General features: G+C 41.6%; 1 protein-coding gene across 9 annotated transcripts in view; it reads right to left on the bottom strand.

Annotated features, from left to right (window-relative positions):
- Window positions 1-2180: 2180 nt before the first annotated feature.
- Window positions 2181-19836, bottom strand: part of ralgapa2 (Ral GTPase activating protein catalytic subunit alpha 2) — a 105888-nt gene continuing 88232 nt past the window's right edge. For 3 of the 9 annotated variants that reach the window (XM_032500982.1, XM_032500987.1, XM_032500985.1), the window contains 3 exons: window positions 11789-11910; window positions 8855-8914; window positions 3122-5805 (listed from right to left, as the gene is read on the bottom strand). In XM_032500982.1, the coding sequence (XP_032356873.1) occupies window positions 5648-5805; window positions 8855-8914; window positions 11789-11910 (340 nt within the window). In that variant the 3' untranslated portion in view covers window positions 3122-5647. The other 6 variants (XM_032500983.1, XM_032500989.1, XM_032500986.1 and 3 more) reach the window with 5 other exon arrangements.

Raw genomic sequence — 19836 nt, 5'->3', positions numbered from 1 at the left:
TCTTCTTTTGGGTCCAATTCACGATTTGTGATAATTGTCACGGCTCGGGTTTTAATCTTCAATCTCCACAGCTCTTGTAAAAAGAAAAAAAACGTAAAGCTCTTACCTTAGATGCAATCTTTTTTAAGGACAAGTTATTTTTCTTAAATGTTGGCTTTTATAGCGCTTTGATTGTATGTGTATATCGTTGTTGTCTATCAAAATAAAAAATATTTTCAAAAGGACACGCTACTCAAGGTGGTTATACTTGTTCAGACAGAGTGAAAAAAGTACACTACGGTAATGAACATTTCTTAACGAAAATCCCCAGATATCTGGAAGAGGGTTATCTTGACAATGACTTTAGTGAACTTATGAGTTTTTTGTAACTATACTGTCCATGTGTGTCTGCAGTTGTTTCTCTTCTGGGAAGTATTGGTTGACAACAAATAACAAATAAGTAGGCTTGATAAATGGCATGCCAAGATGTCAGGGAAATGAATACATGTAGAAAAGATTGACTTGGCTGTAAATATGATATGTCTTATCAATTCTCTATGCGTAAAACTGTGCGTAAAAGATCTTTCTAAATAACTTTTAAACAAAAAAAATCTTTACAATTTACTCATGAGTTAAGTATTGTATGCATTATTAATTTCACATTAATTTAATTATTTACTTCATAAAAAATCTAGACATTTCTCTAACCCTGAATATACCAAACAGATCTTTCAAAAGAATGGGAAGCAAAGTCATGATCCTGCTTTTACGGCCGGTTCACAGCTTTCACTAAAAAAGCAATTTTGCAAACTAGGCTGATTTTATCAAAATACTTTACACAATTCACAAAACACCACACCTATACTACAGAATACCTCATATATCCTGCAAAATGAAGCAATGGAACCAAAACTACATATAGCATTGCAAAACTTTTGCAACAAATGGCACACAATTCATTCATATTATCAGATTTCTGTCGAACCAACAGTTAGACAGAAAAAAAGACTTGCTGATACTACTGAGTTATTCCTGCTTATTTTACACCTGTCCAAGGCCAAAAAGATAAAGCTAAATGTCGCAAACCTTTTTTAAATGTGGCACTCCCTCTTAAGACATCAGCAACAATACATCAAGACACAGATTCACTGTTGGGCATAATGAAAAGAGCTCTCATCTTTAGCATGCTTTGCCATAATACTAAAATAGTTTAAATTGCAGAAAATTCTTCAGATCGTTCGCATGCACAGAAATAGTTGCAGTTACACAAATGCTGTTTCATGCTATTTCACCAAACAAGTCAGTGCAACATATGGACAGCAGATACATTTACATCGAACTGAACTAAAATATGCTCACAAAAAACAGTAAACTGAAAAAGAAAATTGCAGAAAAAAAATATATAGAAAAAAAGAGGCAAGAAAAATAATTAGGCAGCATCTTGCCACACAGCTGGGTCTTCCATTGTTGCTGTAAAAAACAAGGTGCTCACCTGTGGTCTTTTCATAGTGCTTACTTCCTGATTGAAGTGGTAACAATTAACCATTGAGGTGTTTGGCCAGGTGGCAAACATATTGGCCGATTAGCTCATGTGGTGTCATTTTGAATGGCAGTGTTTTGAAATGGCAAACATGTGACTTTAAGTCAGATTGTTGGGTTTTATCAGGAGAACCGTGTTCAGTGCATTTAAAAGTGCCATTTATAATCGCGAAATGTGTGTAAAGCAGAACACGTGTTTAGACTTTGGGAGACTTGAGAAGAGGTTTTGCTCTCTGTGTGTCAGTTTAAATAATTGTGCTATGCATGTCATTTTAGTGTGTTAGCAATTGAAAAAAAAAGATCAATAATAGTATAATTAACACCCCAAAAGTTCTATTCAAAAGCCTTTAACTTCTCATTTCTCCTCTGCTGCACCATGTCTCGGTCAGATCGGGTCACGCTCCAAAATGGTGCGAATCAGTTTACCGGTAGTCGTCCTTAACAGGAAAAAGAAACCTCAGGAGCCCCCTTGGCCAGACCTTTGCCTTCGATACCCCTTTATCAGACGGATTCGCAGTAAATCCTAGCTTTAGTAGCTCAATAGACGTTGTTTGGCTTCCACATAGAAGCACTTTGGGCTTAATCATAAATTCCCTTTCTTAATACCATGTCAGGACATGACAGGAGGACAAAGAGGTGGTGGATGAAACTCACCTCTGGAGCAATAAAACATCTGTCTGCTTTGGAAGACTCATGCAGCTCGATTTGTGCTGATTTAGGACACATGAGGGCTCAGTTGGCTTCATATCCGACCTCCAGAACCTGCAAAGCATTAAGTCAGTTGTAATTTAGCAAGCAGCTTCGAACTGTGTCACTTCAGACATAGACACACATACTGTCAGGAAGTTCATATCAGAGCATTATCACTGATGGTGTTGAATTTCTAAAACTGATAACGGAATTAAAAAAATCCCCCTTTTTGATACAAGCTACTGAGTTGTTCCTGTTTATTTTACACCTGTCCAAGGCCAAAAAGATAAATCTAAATGTCGTGAACTTTTTTAAATGTGTCACTCCCTCTTAAGACATCAGCAACAACACATATAAGACAGATATATTTGATGAGGCAGCATGTGTTACATATTAATCAATACAACCTGGTAATCCCAGAGAATGTCAGACTGGGACACCTAGACCCTGCCTGTTCTGCTGTAAACTATCTCAGAGCCAGAGTCAATGATTGAGGTAAACTACTGTGAGCCGGGTGAAAATGAGGTGACATTATGCTTCTTTCTCACCCTCTCGCTCACACACACAGTTTTAGGGCTCCAATTACAGTCAAGAGCTTTTCTTGCGTCTTTATGTGACCCAGGCAAGGCAGGGCACCTGTAGTTGTTGCAACCATTGCACCTGTACCTCCTGGTGAGGTTCCATTGTGCTGGCCTCCTCTAAGCAGAGCTGAACAGCAGGGGAGACAGATGGGAGGAGGGTCAGGTTACCCCTGCTACTGCTGCGAGCAAGGCTAGGCCAGGGTCAGAAAGCCCATGGTAACCGCACCATCATGTCAGCACACAAAGATAAAACCTACACCCACTACTCCACAAAATCCGAGGATACACAATTAGCTAATGTGTTGCAGAGAAGGGAAAAAGGACAAAGATACTTAGAATTTCAAATTGATTTAATGAAATGTTTCAATTTTCACATTTCTAATAAAGATAGCAGGACTTCGGTCGTTAAAAACAGTTTGATATGTTGACAAGTATTGATGAAATCTTCAAGCTTTTTTCCCCCCCTTTCTCTTATACAAAGATTATATTACAGGCATTAATATATTTATATTTAGAGGGCGCTCAAGCCCCCAAGTTTGACACAATGTACAAGGATTTCTAAAACAAGAAGAAAAGAAAAAAACATACTAGGCATACCACTAGCTCATTTTCTTTACGTGTATAAGACTCACAATCCTTTTCTTGGACGAAACTAACATCTCCAGTGACTAAGCCACCAAAGGGGGAGCACAGACCCCTTTCAACAGACATCTAAAGCCTACAATCTTTAAGATCAGCATCCTGGACGGTTCCTTCCAGTGGCTTTGGGGGAAAAATAAAACCATAGATGGTATCCAGGACTATATATATATCTATACATTCTTCACACAAAAAAAAGACACCAAAAAATGGATTAATCCTGTTAATCCTCCTGCTGTTTGGATTGCCCATTTTCTGCTTGGGGAATGCACAAACAAAAGGAGGAAACATGTGAGGGAAGGAAAAGAAATGACAGGAGAGCATGGGGTAAAGTAAGGCATACTAGTGCAACAGATGGGGATAGTGTTGCAGCTTGGGTGGAGCCCTCAGAAAGTGTGAGTATTTAGCATGTGCGTGAGTGTATGTAGGGAACACCTGGCTACCATGACAAACTCAAATGGGCAGGTTGGAGAAGTGAGAGCGCCGGCTTGGCTGTTGCTAGTAGGGCTGTTAAGAGTTCAGCTCTGGCATGCCCCCCTTCCTGTGGTCTCAGGAGGCGACGTCGGGAAAGGATCATGGGAATCAGGAGTTGTTGCCTGTCTTTATCCCTTCCCAGATAGACGGAGCAGCCCACCACCTGTTATAAAGACTAAACGGAGAACCCCAGAATTCCCAAATCCATCTGTTTTAGTAGAAAGCCCAAGACACTGACCTTTAGAGACACAGCGGGAGGATAAAAACTTTTTTTAGACTGCTAACAAGGGGTTGTGATGCAGGGTGTCCATGGTTTGTCTCAGATTCTGAAGTAGAGAAACTAAAATTGGATTATCGGGAGTGGAGGTGGAGGTGGACAGCATCTTGGAGGACTGACATTACACAGGCACTGTCTCGGAGAAGCTCCTATGCACACACGCCTGGGTTAAGATTCACCTGAGGCTCTGGCGGTACTTTTCCTCTAAACAGCACATGAATACATAACAGCAAAATAACTCAAATTGTCCTTTCTATATACATCTAGGAAATAGACAAATAAAATTTAAAGCAATTTACATCATTGAACAAAGAGAAACATTCAATCCTAGTTAAATCAATGAGTGAGTGCAAAAAGAAAATGTTGCTCGGGAACATTGGAATGTTGATGTCTTTAACTTCACAGCGCAGGGAAACTGATAGCAGAGGAAAGAGACAGAAGGAACTTATTCAATTACCGGGACATGAGCCTATGTTAACGACATCAGAAAACAATTACAAACAGTCTTTCCTCATTCCAGCAGAGTTGCATAAATCAAATCATGACACAATCCATCGGAATTCATTTAAAAATGAAAAGTGATCAAGAAAACTCAAACAAATTTCTATTCAGCTAAAGTTAGAAAGACGTCATTGATTGTCCACTCTGGGTTCAAAACAATTAAAAAGCCTCTGACTGCACATACTGCAGGGACTCTGTTCCCAGGAAGTCTGTGTAGTAGTGCATTGAGTACAAATCATTCTGGGGAGGCTTTCCCCATGGATCAGCCTCTTCTCCTTTTTCAGTGTAAGGGAGATGGTCCATGAACATGGTCCAAACTGGTGCTAACAAGCAGGACAACATCATCATCCTGTCACCATCTGAAGTGGTTATCTTTGACACGGAAAGGTTGTGGCAGGTGCAGGTGGAGGTAAAAAAAAAGAAAAGAAAAAATAAAGGCAGACACATTTATCAATGGATACCAATCTTTTGTGCAGTTATAGCATGATGCCATTTATAGCTGTGTCATTCAGTGCTTTGTCACATTAAGTTTGGAAATAGAGGATACAGAAACAGTGAAGCAGATCCATTCCCTTACTATAGTAAGAACGTTTTTTTTTCTAGCGCATCGAGACTGCACTAGAAAATGAGAATTAAAATGACATTTTAATCACAGATTGCATTAAGACTTCTGAGTAAAGGCTACCTACGCTTCTGATTCTCAAGCTGAAACCACCAGGGTGAACATAAATAGCTCAGTCAAAGTTCATCTCGATTAAGCAGTTAAACACCACAACAAATGGAAATGTATCAACGAAATCAATGATTGCCACTTAAATAAAAAATTGCAATATGCTCCAGTTGAATTTTTATACGACACAAAATAAAACACCAAAAGAAAGAAAGAAACTCTTGCAGTCACGGCTGGGTGTGTGATGTTCTTCAAGAAAAGATTAAAGGCTGCACTTGGGGGGTTGGGTTGAAGAGCTCAGTTGGAGGATTTGCTTATAGCGCTGGCTGATCGGCGGAGTTTTCCGGAAACTCGGTTCTTTGTGGCACGGGGCATTGTGGGAGAAACCTGGTCGATGTTGTCTGTCGTTCCTGCGGTGTTTCCGGCTTCGGTGCTCGCACTGCCGGTGAAGGAGCCTGGGAGAGAGATGGAGTGAGAGTTTGCGACAGAAATAAAAAAGAAACAGAGTTGGTTAGACATGGCAGTCAGGTTCATTGGGCTTTGTGCGATTACGGTTTATTCCAGCATGCTTTGTCATGCACATGGCTGCTCCCACAACCAAGATTACCCAGGATTTTCACCGACATTCACACAAATTACAATGCAAACTGTAAAAGAAGTGTTAAGATTTGAGTTTGTTCTACCCCCTAAGTCATTACAATAAAGATGTGAGAAAGCAAATTAAAATTTTTCAGAAATGACATGCCTTTTCACATGCGGTGGAAAAGCAATGCTGTTTAAAAGAGAAGCTGCCTTTCTTTCAAATAGTTTTTACAGATACTTCTAAGATATAAAAAATGACAAGTATCCTTTGGAGTTACAGGCAAAATGAAAAAAACAGGTATTACGTTCGCAGTGTGACACTAGAATGCTTTGAGTGAAAATAAAATTGCACATTATGCTTTTGTTGTGAACATGTGGAGCTTTGCCATTTTGCCAAGTATTGTCCTTTAAAAAAAAACAAAAAAAAAATTGATTAGGTTACCCATGATTAGGTCATGCAAAACAGTAATAAGTCTTGAAGGTGGGAATAGAACAGTGTTGGGAAAATCAATTATTGTGAACGTTGCCCTGACTTCCTCAGTGTGCCCCTGACCAAACCCAGCCTGCGGGCCCCCCACCCGCCTCAGCACCATGCTACGAGTTTAAACAACTTTTCTGCTTTGTCGAGATGGCATCTGTTTGCCTATTTTCTTTCCTATCCTTTTATTTCCTGCCATTTTTCGGAGGCATCTCAAGTTGCAGCGTCTAAAAGGAATGGCAGATGGCTGGAGTAACAGACACTTAGCAGCACAGTGGACACCCGCAGCATCCAGGGCCACGGCTCACTGGGAGAGGGCTGGGCTATGGATGAAACATTGGGTGTGTGTATTGTGAAGGGCTAGAGGGGAGGCCGGGGGGGGTCCAAACTTGAATTCTCAAATCTGCATATGAATATTTAAAAAAAGGGGTGGGCTCGGCTAAAAATGTGGGCTGGCATGATGGACAGAACAAATCCTGCATTCCTGTATTCTTCTATCCATTCCTACAGTAAACATTTTATTTTATAAAATAAACTCCAATTGCATGTGCTGTAAAGACATATGCTAGACAGAAGGAAGGCAAACACCTATTACAGCTAATATACACAGACAATAGTTTGGTACAGTTCACCACCCACTCAACAGACTTCCCTTTTCGTTTAGCGGCCATTAAAACATGCTGCACTAAACAGTCATCACTCCCACTGTGGCACTTAATGACTGGGGTTGCATCAGTTTCTAAATGGTGTTCTTCTCTCTATGGCCTTATGCAAGAATTAATTTTCATAGTAACTTACTAAGTGAAAAAAATAACCCAGATCCAGAAGAGGCTAATGTATCATTATTATCGTCATTATAACCCCAGCATTTCCGCTCCTTACTCAGCCCAATCTGCCTTACGGTAAGGTTCATTTCAGATGGAAAGAAGAAGGGAGAGACGAAGGGAGAAAGAAAACAAAGAAGGTCTTTAAATGGCCCTGCTATCCCATTGGTCCCCTCTGCAGCAGTTCAAACAAGGCTTTAGATGACAAAGACGTCTTCTAGTGCGGCAGGTGTTAGTCTCAGAGTCTGCCCCAGGCAAACAGGCACACTCCAACAGGAGGAAATGAGGGGGGGTTGAGGGATTGGGGAGAAAAAAATAGAAAGAAAGAAAAGTGTTTGCTGGGGGAAGAGATAAAGGCGTGCCACATGCAGAAGCGAGGGCCAGAAGTGTAGCCGTATTGTTCATGCTGCTACTTAGTCAGGTGCTAATTGTACCCACTGTGCATCACTTTCAATTACCAGCCGGGCCTAAACAGTAGGACACCCCCAAATAAACAGCCTGGTTTCTCTGTCCATTTCCCTTTGTCAGAGCACTCAAAGCTTGGTTAGTGCTGAATGAAAAAAGGAGGAGTGGGAACAGCCAGGATGAGTGATCGAGCAAAGGGTAGGTAGGCCGCTGGACAGTAACAAGCTTCTGGTCTGACTCGGGGCTTACCTTCGCCATATACAGTATTTGGACCTTTTTAGATATTTTTAATCTAAAAGGGAAAAACAGAGTAGAGCATCATGTGAGAGAGCAGTGGACACACACACCATACCACGCTGCAGCAGGAGACAACACAACGCTACTGAAAGGTCGATGATTCAGACAGCATGTGGCGTCAAGGTTAGTTGTCACTGAAAGGTTTAAAAGTCAGACAAGGTAAACTGATTTGGGTGTTGAGTTAATCAACAAGTGCTACCTTTCTGAAGATACCTTCAAGGATGATGGTACCTGATACATCTGTCCAATTCACAGGTTTCAAAGTCATGCCAATCTTGAAATCCAAAGCATGAATGGTGGGCAGTTTGCATAGCAACAACAGAAACATTTACCACCAGTGTTACTATAAGAGAGGGTTAGGATGAGAGAGTAAAAGATATGGGGGCACCTAAGAGGGTCATGGGAGCTTTTAAGTTCTTTCATCCACTTCATGTGCAGTCATTCATTAAGAAACAGTTAAGAGGATGAAAACACACAACATAACACAACAATAAAAACGGACATAAGCAGTGCAGGTGGCACACACAACAAGACCAGAGAACTGTGGATAAAGTCTGTATGACAGTTGAACTAGCTCATGCAGCTATGATGCTAGCCTGAAGTTGCTAAGTGATAGTGAGGTTGCATTCAGGATCATGGAGGACAAGGCTGTGGAGGATACTGACAAGCCAAACAGGTTGAAGACGTGACAGGGGAGGACTGAGGTTAAATGCCTTACAGGGGAACTGGTTAAACACTGTAGAAGAGCATCATTTAGCAATTAGCATGCAGAATCTGTACTTGAATTCGAGCCCTACTTTGGTTGTACAAAAAGGGCTAAATCAAGCTAATTGAGTGGATGGCTGGATGGATGGATGGATGTTGGTGGGCTGTGGCTGGGCGTCATGCCTAGTGTTGAGGAAGCAGGCAGAGTCTTACAGTCCAGTTTGGCCCAGGGGTACTCCATGTCCCAAACCATCCCCGGCCAACGCCTGCACGCTGTCATGAAGCATGAATGATATGTTAGTGGCAGCAATGGGAGCCAGAGCAGGATGGACACACACACGGATGGACACACACACACGGATGGACACACAAACACGGACACACACAGGATGGCGACGCAGCACATTTTAGAAGGGTGAGAATGAGGAGCAGTGTCAGCCAGCCATCGCTGCTACATTGAAGTTATACGTTTGTTGGGACACAGAGGCTCAAGACGATGGACTACAACAATAATGGATATGCATTATATGAACTGTATGTGGCCTAAAGCATTAAATACATCATGCCTATGGTTTTGGAAAGCTACAGAGCAGCCCTTCAGTTTATGAACACAGTTGATAAGAATATATGAAAAAACACACAAACAACTGTGATAGCTGGGAAGAGGGTGACCAGATTTCCCAAGAAATTACGAGCAGTTGTCCCAAATCCTGTCTCATTTGTCCCAAAAATGAGACTAAACCAGAGTTTCATTGCTGCATTACTAGATCCAAACTGTTTTCCACAGCCTGCAGGAAATTTTTTGGCATATTGCAAGGAGGGGTGGCAGATGTCACATTGTCACATACAACATATCCATTGCCACAAGTGCTGCTAAGTCATCCCAAAAGGATTAATAAAGAGAAGTCTAAGTCTAAGATGTTTTATGCCTTATTTACTGTGTTGTTGATTTTTGTACCTCCAACTGCAAATCAAATTTGCCCTCGAGGAATAATAAAGAAATTTGAGTTTCTTTCTCCTAATGACAAACAGTTGGCTTCATGTTAATGAACAGTATTGAGTTAGGATTTGCATGTGTTTTACAGTTACAGGTGGAACCATTTTGAAAGTCAACTAATTGTGCTGGTTCTCTTAGTATTCTATGACTGTAAACTAAAAATCTTTGGGTTTTTAAATATTTTAGATTAGTTGAAAATATAAATGAATATTAGTTGCAGCCTGGTATGCCTCTTTTCTTATAAACATCTTAGGCCTAAATTTGAGATTTTTCTGTTAACTTTCATCGGTTTCTTTAAGTTTAGAGTGAAAAACTCTTTTAACATTATATGACAGATTAATATACACAGTATATTATTTGCTTGTCCCAGCACTTTAGTAAAGCTACAGGATACGATGCTCATACTGAACAGTGAAATGGTCAAACCCAAGTTTCCCCTGTTTTCATGGCTGCACCCTAACATAAAATATATCTATTGTAGATGTATCTATTTTTGCTGAAATTCATTGTTAAAAATGTGTTAAAATTGGAAACTCCACTAGAACGAAAATACAGTTCTATGGATTTGAACAATTCTCATCCAAATTTTTTTAGGGTGGTCTCACCGATGAACCTGGCAGTATTTAAGAGGTAATAAATCAGCAGCAAATTTGTGAAATGCTTAACTAAAAACCAAGTGAATGTGTTACGGTACTGTATAGAAGAGGTGAGTGCTTGATAAAATATGAATGGACAGGCACATACACACCTTCACATTAATCTAGTAATCTATTTACACGCGTAGATTCCAAAGAAATACAAATTGCCACTCAGAACGAGTTTCCGCAGCAGCGAGGGTGACATAACAGCCTCATTAAGTTAAGGCCTCTCACATTAACCACATTGTATGTCCCATGCTGTGAAAGATTATTCTCAAGCCTGGCTAGCCTCTCTAACCTCTCTGACCAGCCACTCTTCCTCTCTCTTTTGAACTCAGTTCCTCATCCTCTATATTTCTTTATATCTATTCTTTCTCTCAGTCCTTCCCTTTAAGCTGGTTTGGTGGTGGGGATGAAGGGGAGGTCACAAGAGGTCAGTCCATGGAGATTTTACACCTCTGCAGGAGAGATGGGAAAACAGTATGGTCATGTAGCTGACTACCTCTTGCCTGCCTTCAACAGCCTGAATATCACACCTGTCGTCTGAGAATCTGACTCTCTCACACACACACACGCACACACACACACAAACACACACACACACACACACACACACACACACACACACACACACACACACACACACACACACACACACACACACACACACACAGACACAGACACAGACAGACACAGACACAGACACACACAAAATCTGACATACATTTAATTCTCACATGCCAGCATACTGGCTAAAAATATTATATACACATTAAACGCCCTTCAAACATATGAGCACTGACAGATTTGAAAACGACAAGACATCTATGGTGTGGTATTGTGAAGTGCTTTCCTTGTCAAAACAGAACGCGTGTTGGGATCCAATAGAGTGGAAAAGTGCAATCCCGTATTGATTTCAGTGCTGTTGCAGATCGATCATAGCTGGTACAAGTAGAAAGAACAAGATAAGACACGTTTTTCCATTCTATTCATCATGGACTGATAAGAGTGCTGTGCTGACATCCGCAAGCTGCTGTTTGTCGGTTGGATCTCCTAAGTGTTGGGGAAGCTCATGAAGACAGACACGCACACGCGCACGCACACACACACACCAACAGCCATTAAACAAGGCTGCTTATATTCATAGGAAAGTAATTGATGCAGTTTGAAACAAGAGGAGATGAGCAAAAGTAGCGTGAGTGTGGCTTTAGGAAGTGGAGAAAGCAGAGTGTTTGAAGTCAGTTGGGAGGCGTGAAGAGCCGTTTGATATTCATCTGTGAGCGTAGGCGTGGAATAAGAGTGGAGCGAACGAGGGTGGCGGAGGAGGAGACAGGGGCAAACAGGTGTTTTGAGGAGGAGAAACTGATACAGAAAAAGAGGCAAGAAAAGATATGACAAAGAAGGGCAAAAGAATGGAGCAATAGTGGAAAAGAGAGACGGAAAGGAAGGGGCAAAGACATGGAATAGAAAGACAACATAGAAGACAGTGGTGCAGTGTGGTTTATTGCTCACCTGTCCCACTCATTGGATAGCCAGGAGAGGGGGAGAAGACCTGTGAGGCAAAGTCTTCGAAACTCATGACCTCTCTGTGGTTCTGAACAATGGCCTCCAAGTAGAGAGCCCGCTCCTCATAGCTGGTTAAGTCTCGTTAAGGAACAAAACATTATGACATGATGGAGAAGAAAAGGGCAGCAAGGTATAATTATCCTTTACCTGCCATTAAATCCAATACTCACAAAATAATCACATTTCAGACTGTCATTCATCAAAACATCCATCTGTACATATCAGATAGAAATAAATCACAATTTTTTAGTGCTGCACTGCATATACATGTACTGTGAGGGTGAGAGGCAGGGCAAGGCGGCTCCACCATCAGCAACTCAGCCAGAAGCAAAGATGGAACAATCAGCCATGCCACACAGCCACAAATGAGAAAGCAGTCTCCAAAATGATCATAAAAAAAAGAAATAAAAGAATACATCACTACTGGCGTGATGCTCCAAACCTCTCCTCGCCTCTCGTCCCTCTCTTCTCTCTAATAGAACCCCTGCTGCAGACAGCATGTCTAGGACCACCCTCCCCGATGTGCTGCCTGCCACTTCTCCGTGCCATCAGGGGGAAAATTGGAGCCATTTGAAATTCAGAGTGACAAGCAGTGACTGGAGCCTGGGCAGCCAACATGCAGGATGGATGGCCAGATTCGAAATGGGAAAGCTCAAATTAATAAATATGAAATAAATAAATAAGCCAGCAAAATGGCTGCTGGGTGCGGATGGAAAACATTCTGATGGCCATTATCATATGATTATCATAGATATACCGTGCTAAGTCTGTTGTGGAATGGAGGCAAGTGCAGGATAAAATATGGTGCAGGGAACCATTGGAGCAAAAAGGCCTATCTGATGGCATAATCATAGTAAGCACTTTTGAGATTTAACTGTGTGTGTGCATGTTTGACAATGAGTCCGATTATTCTCACGGCTGTCTGTTTGTGGCCATGTTTCTTTGATAGCAGACACCTAACAAATTGCTCTACAAACACATGCATTCTCACTTTCTCTCACTCTCTCTCTCTCACACACACACACACACACACACACACACACACACACACACACACACACACACACACACACACACACACACACACACACACACACACACACACACACACACCTCTAGTTTCTCAAAACAGAGGCCCCCTCCCCCTCATCTCAATGCGAATGCCAGGGTGGAGTGGCACTGGGCTATTGCTGACGCCAAAGCTGAACCAGGCTGAGCTGAGATAGGCTGGACTGGGCCGAGAGGCTCTGGTCTGGGTTAGGTAGATAGGATGAGACAGTGACTGGGCAGGGGGCCTGCTGTGGGCACATGCCGCCACAGCAGGGGCCAAGGCAGCCATGACCAATGGTTTTGAGAAAACCATGGCAAAGCGGAGGTGACGGGCACCTGAGCTGGGATGGCCAAGCTGCTCACAGGGACAGAGATGGACAAAGGGCAGACTGAGACAAAGGATAGGGTAACAGAGGAAGATAGGGAGCAAGATGGGTTTGTAAACTAAAGTAAATGGTAGTGATGTTTGGTTCCAAACAACCTATGAACCAAATAATAAGTCTATTTACAGTCCATATCTTTTAAACTGCAAAAACATAAACAGCATTTTTAGTTAAAAGAGAAATACTAGCAAAGGTAGGTAAAACAAACAGAAAACAATTACAGAAAAACTGACTTGCTCTGTGTAAAAAAAGGAAAGAAAAAAAAGGTAAGTCTACTCTGTTCCTTTTTGGGGAATTTTGTTGAAAATGTTTATTCTTAGATAAACATACAAGATTTGGATGCTTGTTGGGACAGAACACCTAAAAAAACCCCTGATATTTCCTACCATTTGTAGGAAAAAAAGGGGAAGACAGGGCCAAGATCTTCATTTAAGAGATGCAGAGCAGCATGACTTTACGCATTTAAAAGCTCTTCCCTCTTAAGCTTTATATCTTTCCAGTCATAGCCAGAAATGCAACGTCACTGTTTTCTGTCACTTGCTGGACACAGTACTGGACATAGAGTGTGCATCCCAGTCTCTGCTGCCATGGTAACTTGGGTCACAGCTCTGTGTGGTGGGTCATATCCAGGCTTTTATGGATGATAGAAAGGGAGAAAGGATGTTTGTAAAAAAAAACAAAATGAGCCCAGATAGTTGATAAGTGGAAGACAAAATATAGTAGGACAGAATTAATGAAAATGAATGAGGGAAGTTAGAAGGAAGCTGACAAATGAAAGACAAGGGAGTTAGAGGAGAGAGCAAGAGAACCTCTGCACAGCGTGGGTCAACAGAGCCATATGGCTGTCCATTATCAGAGATGCAGATGACTGGAGGCCTGTTATTGAGATTCCTAAAGCAAATATTGACTCCAGCTGGAGCAGACGCTCTCTCTGACTCTGACACACGCCTCTCCTCCACTACTTCCTTCCGATGCCCTTTATCCAAGTTAGACAAATGAATTATAGTGGGTGAGAAAAAAAAAAACTTCAAAGAATATATTGAAGGGAGATAGTGTATTATTATCAAGAGACGAGAGAATATATATGACAGGCTGTCGGGGAGAGAGACAGGCGGTGAGGGAGGGAGACTAATAAAAGGTATTTTGGAGATGAGTGAAAGCGAGAGCCATAATCAGCTCACTTAAGTAAATGTACGATGCTATCTGTTGGTAAAAAAATTGCTGCACAGAAATCAGACCTGATGCACAGCGAGGGGTAATCTTGCCGTCTCTCTCTCTCACTCTCACCTTTTCGAATGTCTCTAATTACTAAGCCATGGGCACAGCTTGTTCCCCTGCATATGCACAGATGCGGCTGCCTCCATGCAGTAACTTAATCAATGGACACGTCCAGAACAGTGACGCAAAGACTATGTCCATGTCATGGACACCAATCCCGCTAGCACTGACCTACTTTTAGGGAAAAATAAGCTGCGGCTATTGCTGATGATGAGAGCCTGGCTAAGCTTCATGTTTGTGACAAATTTCTCTGAAAAGATGTTTTACAAAATGCTATAATTTATGAAGATGTTATGTATGTTATGAAAGCCTTTCTGGTTGACAATATTACTGTTGCACAAAGCTCCTCTTTATTCAGTTTATACTACAAAAAATTCTCATCAAGCTAGAGGATGAAATATATAAAGAGTAAAATGCAGACAGGTCTACATTTCCACAGATGGACTGCAACTCAAGTCACCCGTGACATAACTGTCATCTACAGCTGAACTGGGCGGGCAAGCAAGACAAGCCGATGTGAGGAAGAAGAGTGTTTTGCACCACGTTGGGAATTTCCAAGGAACCCCAACGTTCCAAGCTGCTGCATTCCTATTAGGGAGAGGAGCAGGAAACCAATGTAATGCCTTTAGAGCGTGGCAACCATTGGGATAGTAACAAAAAAAAAAAAAAAAGATTGGACTGATGTCTAGAGACGTGGAGGTTGTGGTTAGGGTGTTATGAGGGTGGGGAAGGAGTGTTATAAATATAGTAAAAAGAAGTCTATTACCTACAACATTTCCACATTTGGGATAATGTGTTTTAGTGGAGAATGGCCCTTCACCACCCTGTCCCCTGCTTGCCCTCTCTTTTATTGGTGACAAAGGCAGTGACATATGGTTGGCATGTGGTGTCTAAGTGTACACAAAACACATAGTACAAAAACTAACAGGGCAATTATGCACAGCCACGCAAAGCAGCTTAAATGCCCCAAAAATAATGGTGGTATGTGGCTTAACAAACACCACCAGAGACAGAATTCAACAACATGAAACCTGTGAAAGCATTATGTGCCTGTGTGCACATGCATATGTATCTGTGGGTGTGTGCACGTTTCTATACATATGCATGCATGCTGTCCAGATGGCAGGATGGTTCCTCTGGGGGAATAGTGGGGTCAAGTACCTTTGTGGATCAAAGCCAAGGTCAGGGTAGCTGTAGTGGCCCATGTTCAAGGTGAATGGAGGCCTCAGATGGCTCTTCATTAGCAGGCTGCTCCATCACTGCTGGACCCCATCGGCCAACCGCCACTAACCTTCATCATCCTCTCTCTCCTTTTCTCTCTCTACATCCACAGGGACCTGCCCCGAAAATGCCTGTCCACTGGGATCCATTTTGTGTTTGTAACCCCACCCAGCGCATGCGGACACATACACATGCTCACACATAGGCGTTTGTGCATAAGTAGACACAACACACATTCATACCTTCCACCCACACACTGTTCCCCAAAAGAGCCTATGCTGACCTCTGAACTGATGTCTCTCTGGAGAGCAGGATCCTGACCATCCACCACTCCGTCTTTCGGTTCTTCAGTCCCCTCTGCTGACAAAAAGCCTTACGCCACCACTGGCCTCTGAAACACACTCAACATATTTTGAATACACACAGTCTTTAAACACACAGCCAGCAGGAACATTCAAAGCTTCAAAAAAGACGTCTTCACCTAAAAGCACTCTGAATGTATATCGCTTCCCATGTGTGCTCATGCTCATATATGTGTAGTGTTCCCTGTGTTGTGCTTTATTTGTACAAAACAATAAAATATTGTGTGAAAAGATTTGTTTATAGCCTTAACTTTCATTTTGCAGTAATTGCACACATGAAGAGAATGAATGAGACAGACAGATAGACAGACACACACAGTTAATCTGTTGATAAAGCAGGGTAGGGGGTGAAGGTCCAGATTAGGCAAAGGAGCATTAGAAGGGGTCTTAAGACACCCCATACTGACATTTCACTACTTAAGCTCCATTTCTATCCACTTCTAAGTAGGGTGCATGTCCCCTCCACTTTTGTCAAAGATGCCCTTATCGTGTTCAGTGACTAAGACTGAAAGCTCTTTGCTTCATGAGGAAGTTTTCATAGTCAAGTCAATATGACTACAGCCTCATATCCCAAATCACAAATTTGCCTCAAGGAGATTTACAATCTGTACTGCATTCAACAATCTAAGGCTAATTTTAATATTGATATAAATTTTGACTCCTAACAATCACAAAAACAATGTAATGTTTATCTTGTGTTCTGAAGGATAATTCAAAAAGGGGGAAAAGTGTTTAGGCAAATTTCACAGTTCAAGGTGTTTTCACTGTTGATTTGTTTAACTGTTCCATGTTTTTTTTTAAGTTCAATAAACACAACATCCTTCCAAAGTCAAGTCAAAAAGTAACCATGTTAAATAATTTTGATTAATTTTTACATAATTGAGCAGCCTCTATCCTTAGACCGTTGATTTGGAAAGAGAAAAGTTCAACAGGGAAGAAAACATGTATGAAAAAGAAAATTATAGAAAGATTGTAAACTTACATGAAGTATATGGATGTGGGAAAGAGAGAGTTTTTCACAGCAATCAAACTAATAATTTGGGAGTGATCATCTGCTTAGTATCATCAGCAAAACAGTAGAGATGAATTGCATGACTGGGTATAGTTAAGCCAAGAGGTGATATATACAATATATAACAATACCCTGAGGTATTCCATATTTGACATCATTATTATAGTATTATAAGAAATTCAGCGTTCTTTCAGATAAATAAGATTTTATTCATGTGTGTGCAAGGGCTGAGACGCCAAACTGATTTTCTGACAAGTCAGTCTAGGAGTATACAATAATCAATTGTGTCAAAAGCTGCACTGGGATCCAGTAATAGACATACTAAGGTGAAATGTGATTCCATTGTAAGCAGAAGATAATTCACCATTTTAGTGAGTTCAGTTTCAATTGAGTGACAAGCTCTGAAAGCAGACTGAAAAGGTTAAAAAAGATTACCGTTAAGAAATATGCCGCTTAAGCAGTGGATAGCGCATGTTTGTAATCCAATACAAATTTGTGCCATGAGAGGTAGACAACTATGTGTTCCAATCACTTGCAGGCCTGCTTAAGAGCAAGTGTTTCTACAATAAACCAGTGTTCACCTCTTTGACCATCTTATTTTGATAGAAAGAGGTGCAACTGAATCCAGCTTATAAAACCAATTAAGGGCTGCATTTTAGGCACTGGTACAATTTTCAACAGGGCCTGTCACTGCAGTGAAAGAACAGAGACCAAAGGCAATTGCTTACCAATGCAGTTAAAGTTGACGGACCAATGCGTCCATCAACTTTAACAGCACTTGAAATAAAGAGATGGAAGAAAGACGGGTTTGGCAAGAAATACGGGTTCAGATCAATTGTAATTTGAAGATATTACTATGAACATGGCAAGTAAGAGAACTGCAGAACAGTTCAGAATTCCTTTTCCGAGAATTATATCTTATTTCTGTTTGAAACATTGTCTGTGAGGTAATGTTAACAAATGTATAGTCAGACTCAATGGATGTCTCTTGCTGGGATAAAGTCTGACATGTTCCTCCTCTCTTGCCATCTCCGCAAGATTGTGTCCAATTGTGATTGGTTTAAAGAAAAACAGACAAGCCAGAGCATCCCCCCCCCCCATCCCAGATAGACAGGTAGTGTAGCTAGACCATGCTCCAGCATTGACACGGCGCTGTGGTGATAGATCTGACAATGCAAGACTAACTAAAGTATAACACAGACTTTTATTAAGCTAAAACAAAAAACACCCTTACATGGGGAGCAAACACTCCTATGCTCCTCGGGACTCCACGGCTGCAGCCAAGGTTAATCCTGTTTGTAGAAGCGCTGGTGGGAAAAGGGGCTCTTGTAGTGAAGAGGGACAGTTTTGAGATGAGGTGGAGGGTGCCTATAGGTGCTTGACCCCCTCCTCTCTTAGCCCCACATCTGCCTATTAACCTGGGCCAATCAGCTTGACCTTGGTGAGGAGAAGAGCTCAGGAGTAGCTCACAGCACCATTGACTCCCAGCAGTCACATAATTGGCCTGTTAAGAGGAAGGGATGGGCAGGGGGGGGGGCCCTGTTGTGCCGGGGTGCCAGAACAGCATACGAGTACAAAGCATATGTGTCCATTATTTTGTTTTGTTGAGGGGCATACTGCCTCATGCCCTCATGCACACTCATAGCAGCATTGCTTGATATCACACAAATGCTGTCCATCAAATTTAAGACATTAAAAGGAGAATTCCGGTCAATTCCAAGACGTAGCTCTGTTGTTTGTAAATTTGGGGTGCTTGTCAGTAGAGAGGGAAACAAAAACAATCGGTGCTGCCTACACCGTGTTATCCTCCTGCTAGAGTTATTTATAGAGTTAGTTATAAGAGGTGTTTAGGGACCGTCTACAAACTACAACACAGAAAAAAGTTAAATTTAAAATATGTAGATTATCAATTTAATGCTTAAATAAGGTAGTGTCTCCAAACTTCCCTCAATTATAACTTGTCTGCTTATTTTTGAAAATATGTTTATATCTCTTTTAGGTGTTGTAGTTTGTAGACGGTCCCAAAGCACTCCTTGCAGTATCAACACAGGAACTATACACAGCAGAATTAGCACAACTTTCATGCATTTCTATCTACAACAGTCAGTTTCACTGTGTTGATTCAAAAGGAATCACTTCACATGGGTAGGCACTTTTAATGACATGTTGAACATGTTTAGAGGCTAAAAACACGTTTAAAACTTGCCCTTTTTAAGCCTGTTGGGTGCCAACGCTAGCAGGAGGATTACTCGGTGTAGGCAGCACCGATTGTTTTTGTTTTTATTGCTACGGACAGTGCTCCAAATTTCCAAACAACAGAGCTACGTGTTGACCGTAGTTCTCCTTTAAGGGTTTAAGGACGTTTTCACACATACCTAATTTGGTCTGGACTTCAGGTTGGTCCAAACCAAAATTGCAGGTGTGAAAGGTGCCTCAGACCAAGGTCTGAATCAAAACACCAAATTCTGGTCGGATCAAAAGAGGTGGTCTCGATCCGGACCAAACTGAAACATGGTCCGGTTTGTTTATAGTAAGAAAGTAGTTTTTGGGATAGTTTGGACTTTTGGACCAAGTACAAGAAGCTCTGGAAGGCTCTCTTTGTGTTACAAGACCGGAGAAGCTCCTTTAAACCCTCTGACCCCGAGACACTCGCCCACGAGTAAAAAAGTACCTCTGATTCATAGTTTA

The sequence above is a fragment of the Etheostoma spectabile genome, chromosome 20 (genome assembly GCF_008692095.1).
Source record: "Etheostoma spectabile isolate EspeVRDwgs_2016 chromosome 20, UIUC_Espe_1.0, whole genome shotgun sequence".
Classification (NCBI taxonomy): Eukaryota; Metazoa; Chordata; class Actinopteri; order Perciformes; family Percidae; genus Etheostoma; species Etheostoma spectabile.
This window is presented reverse-complemented; position numbering and strand designations above follow the sequence as displayed.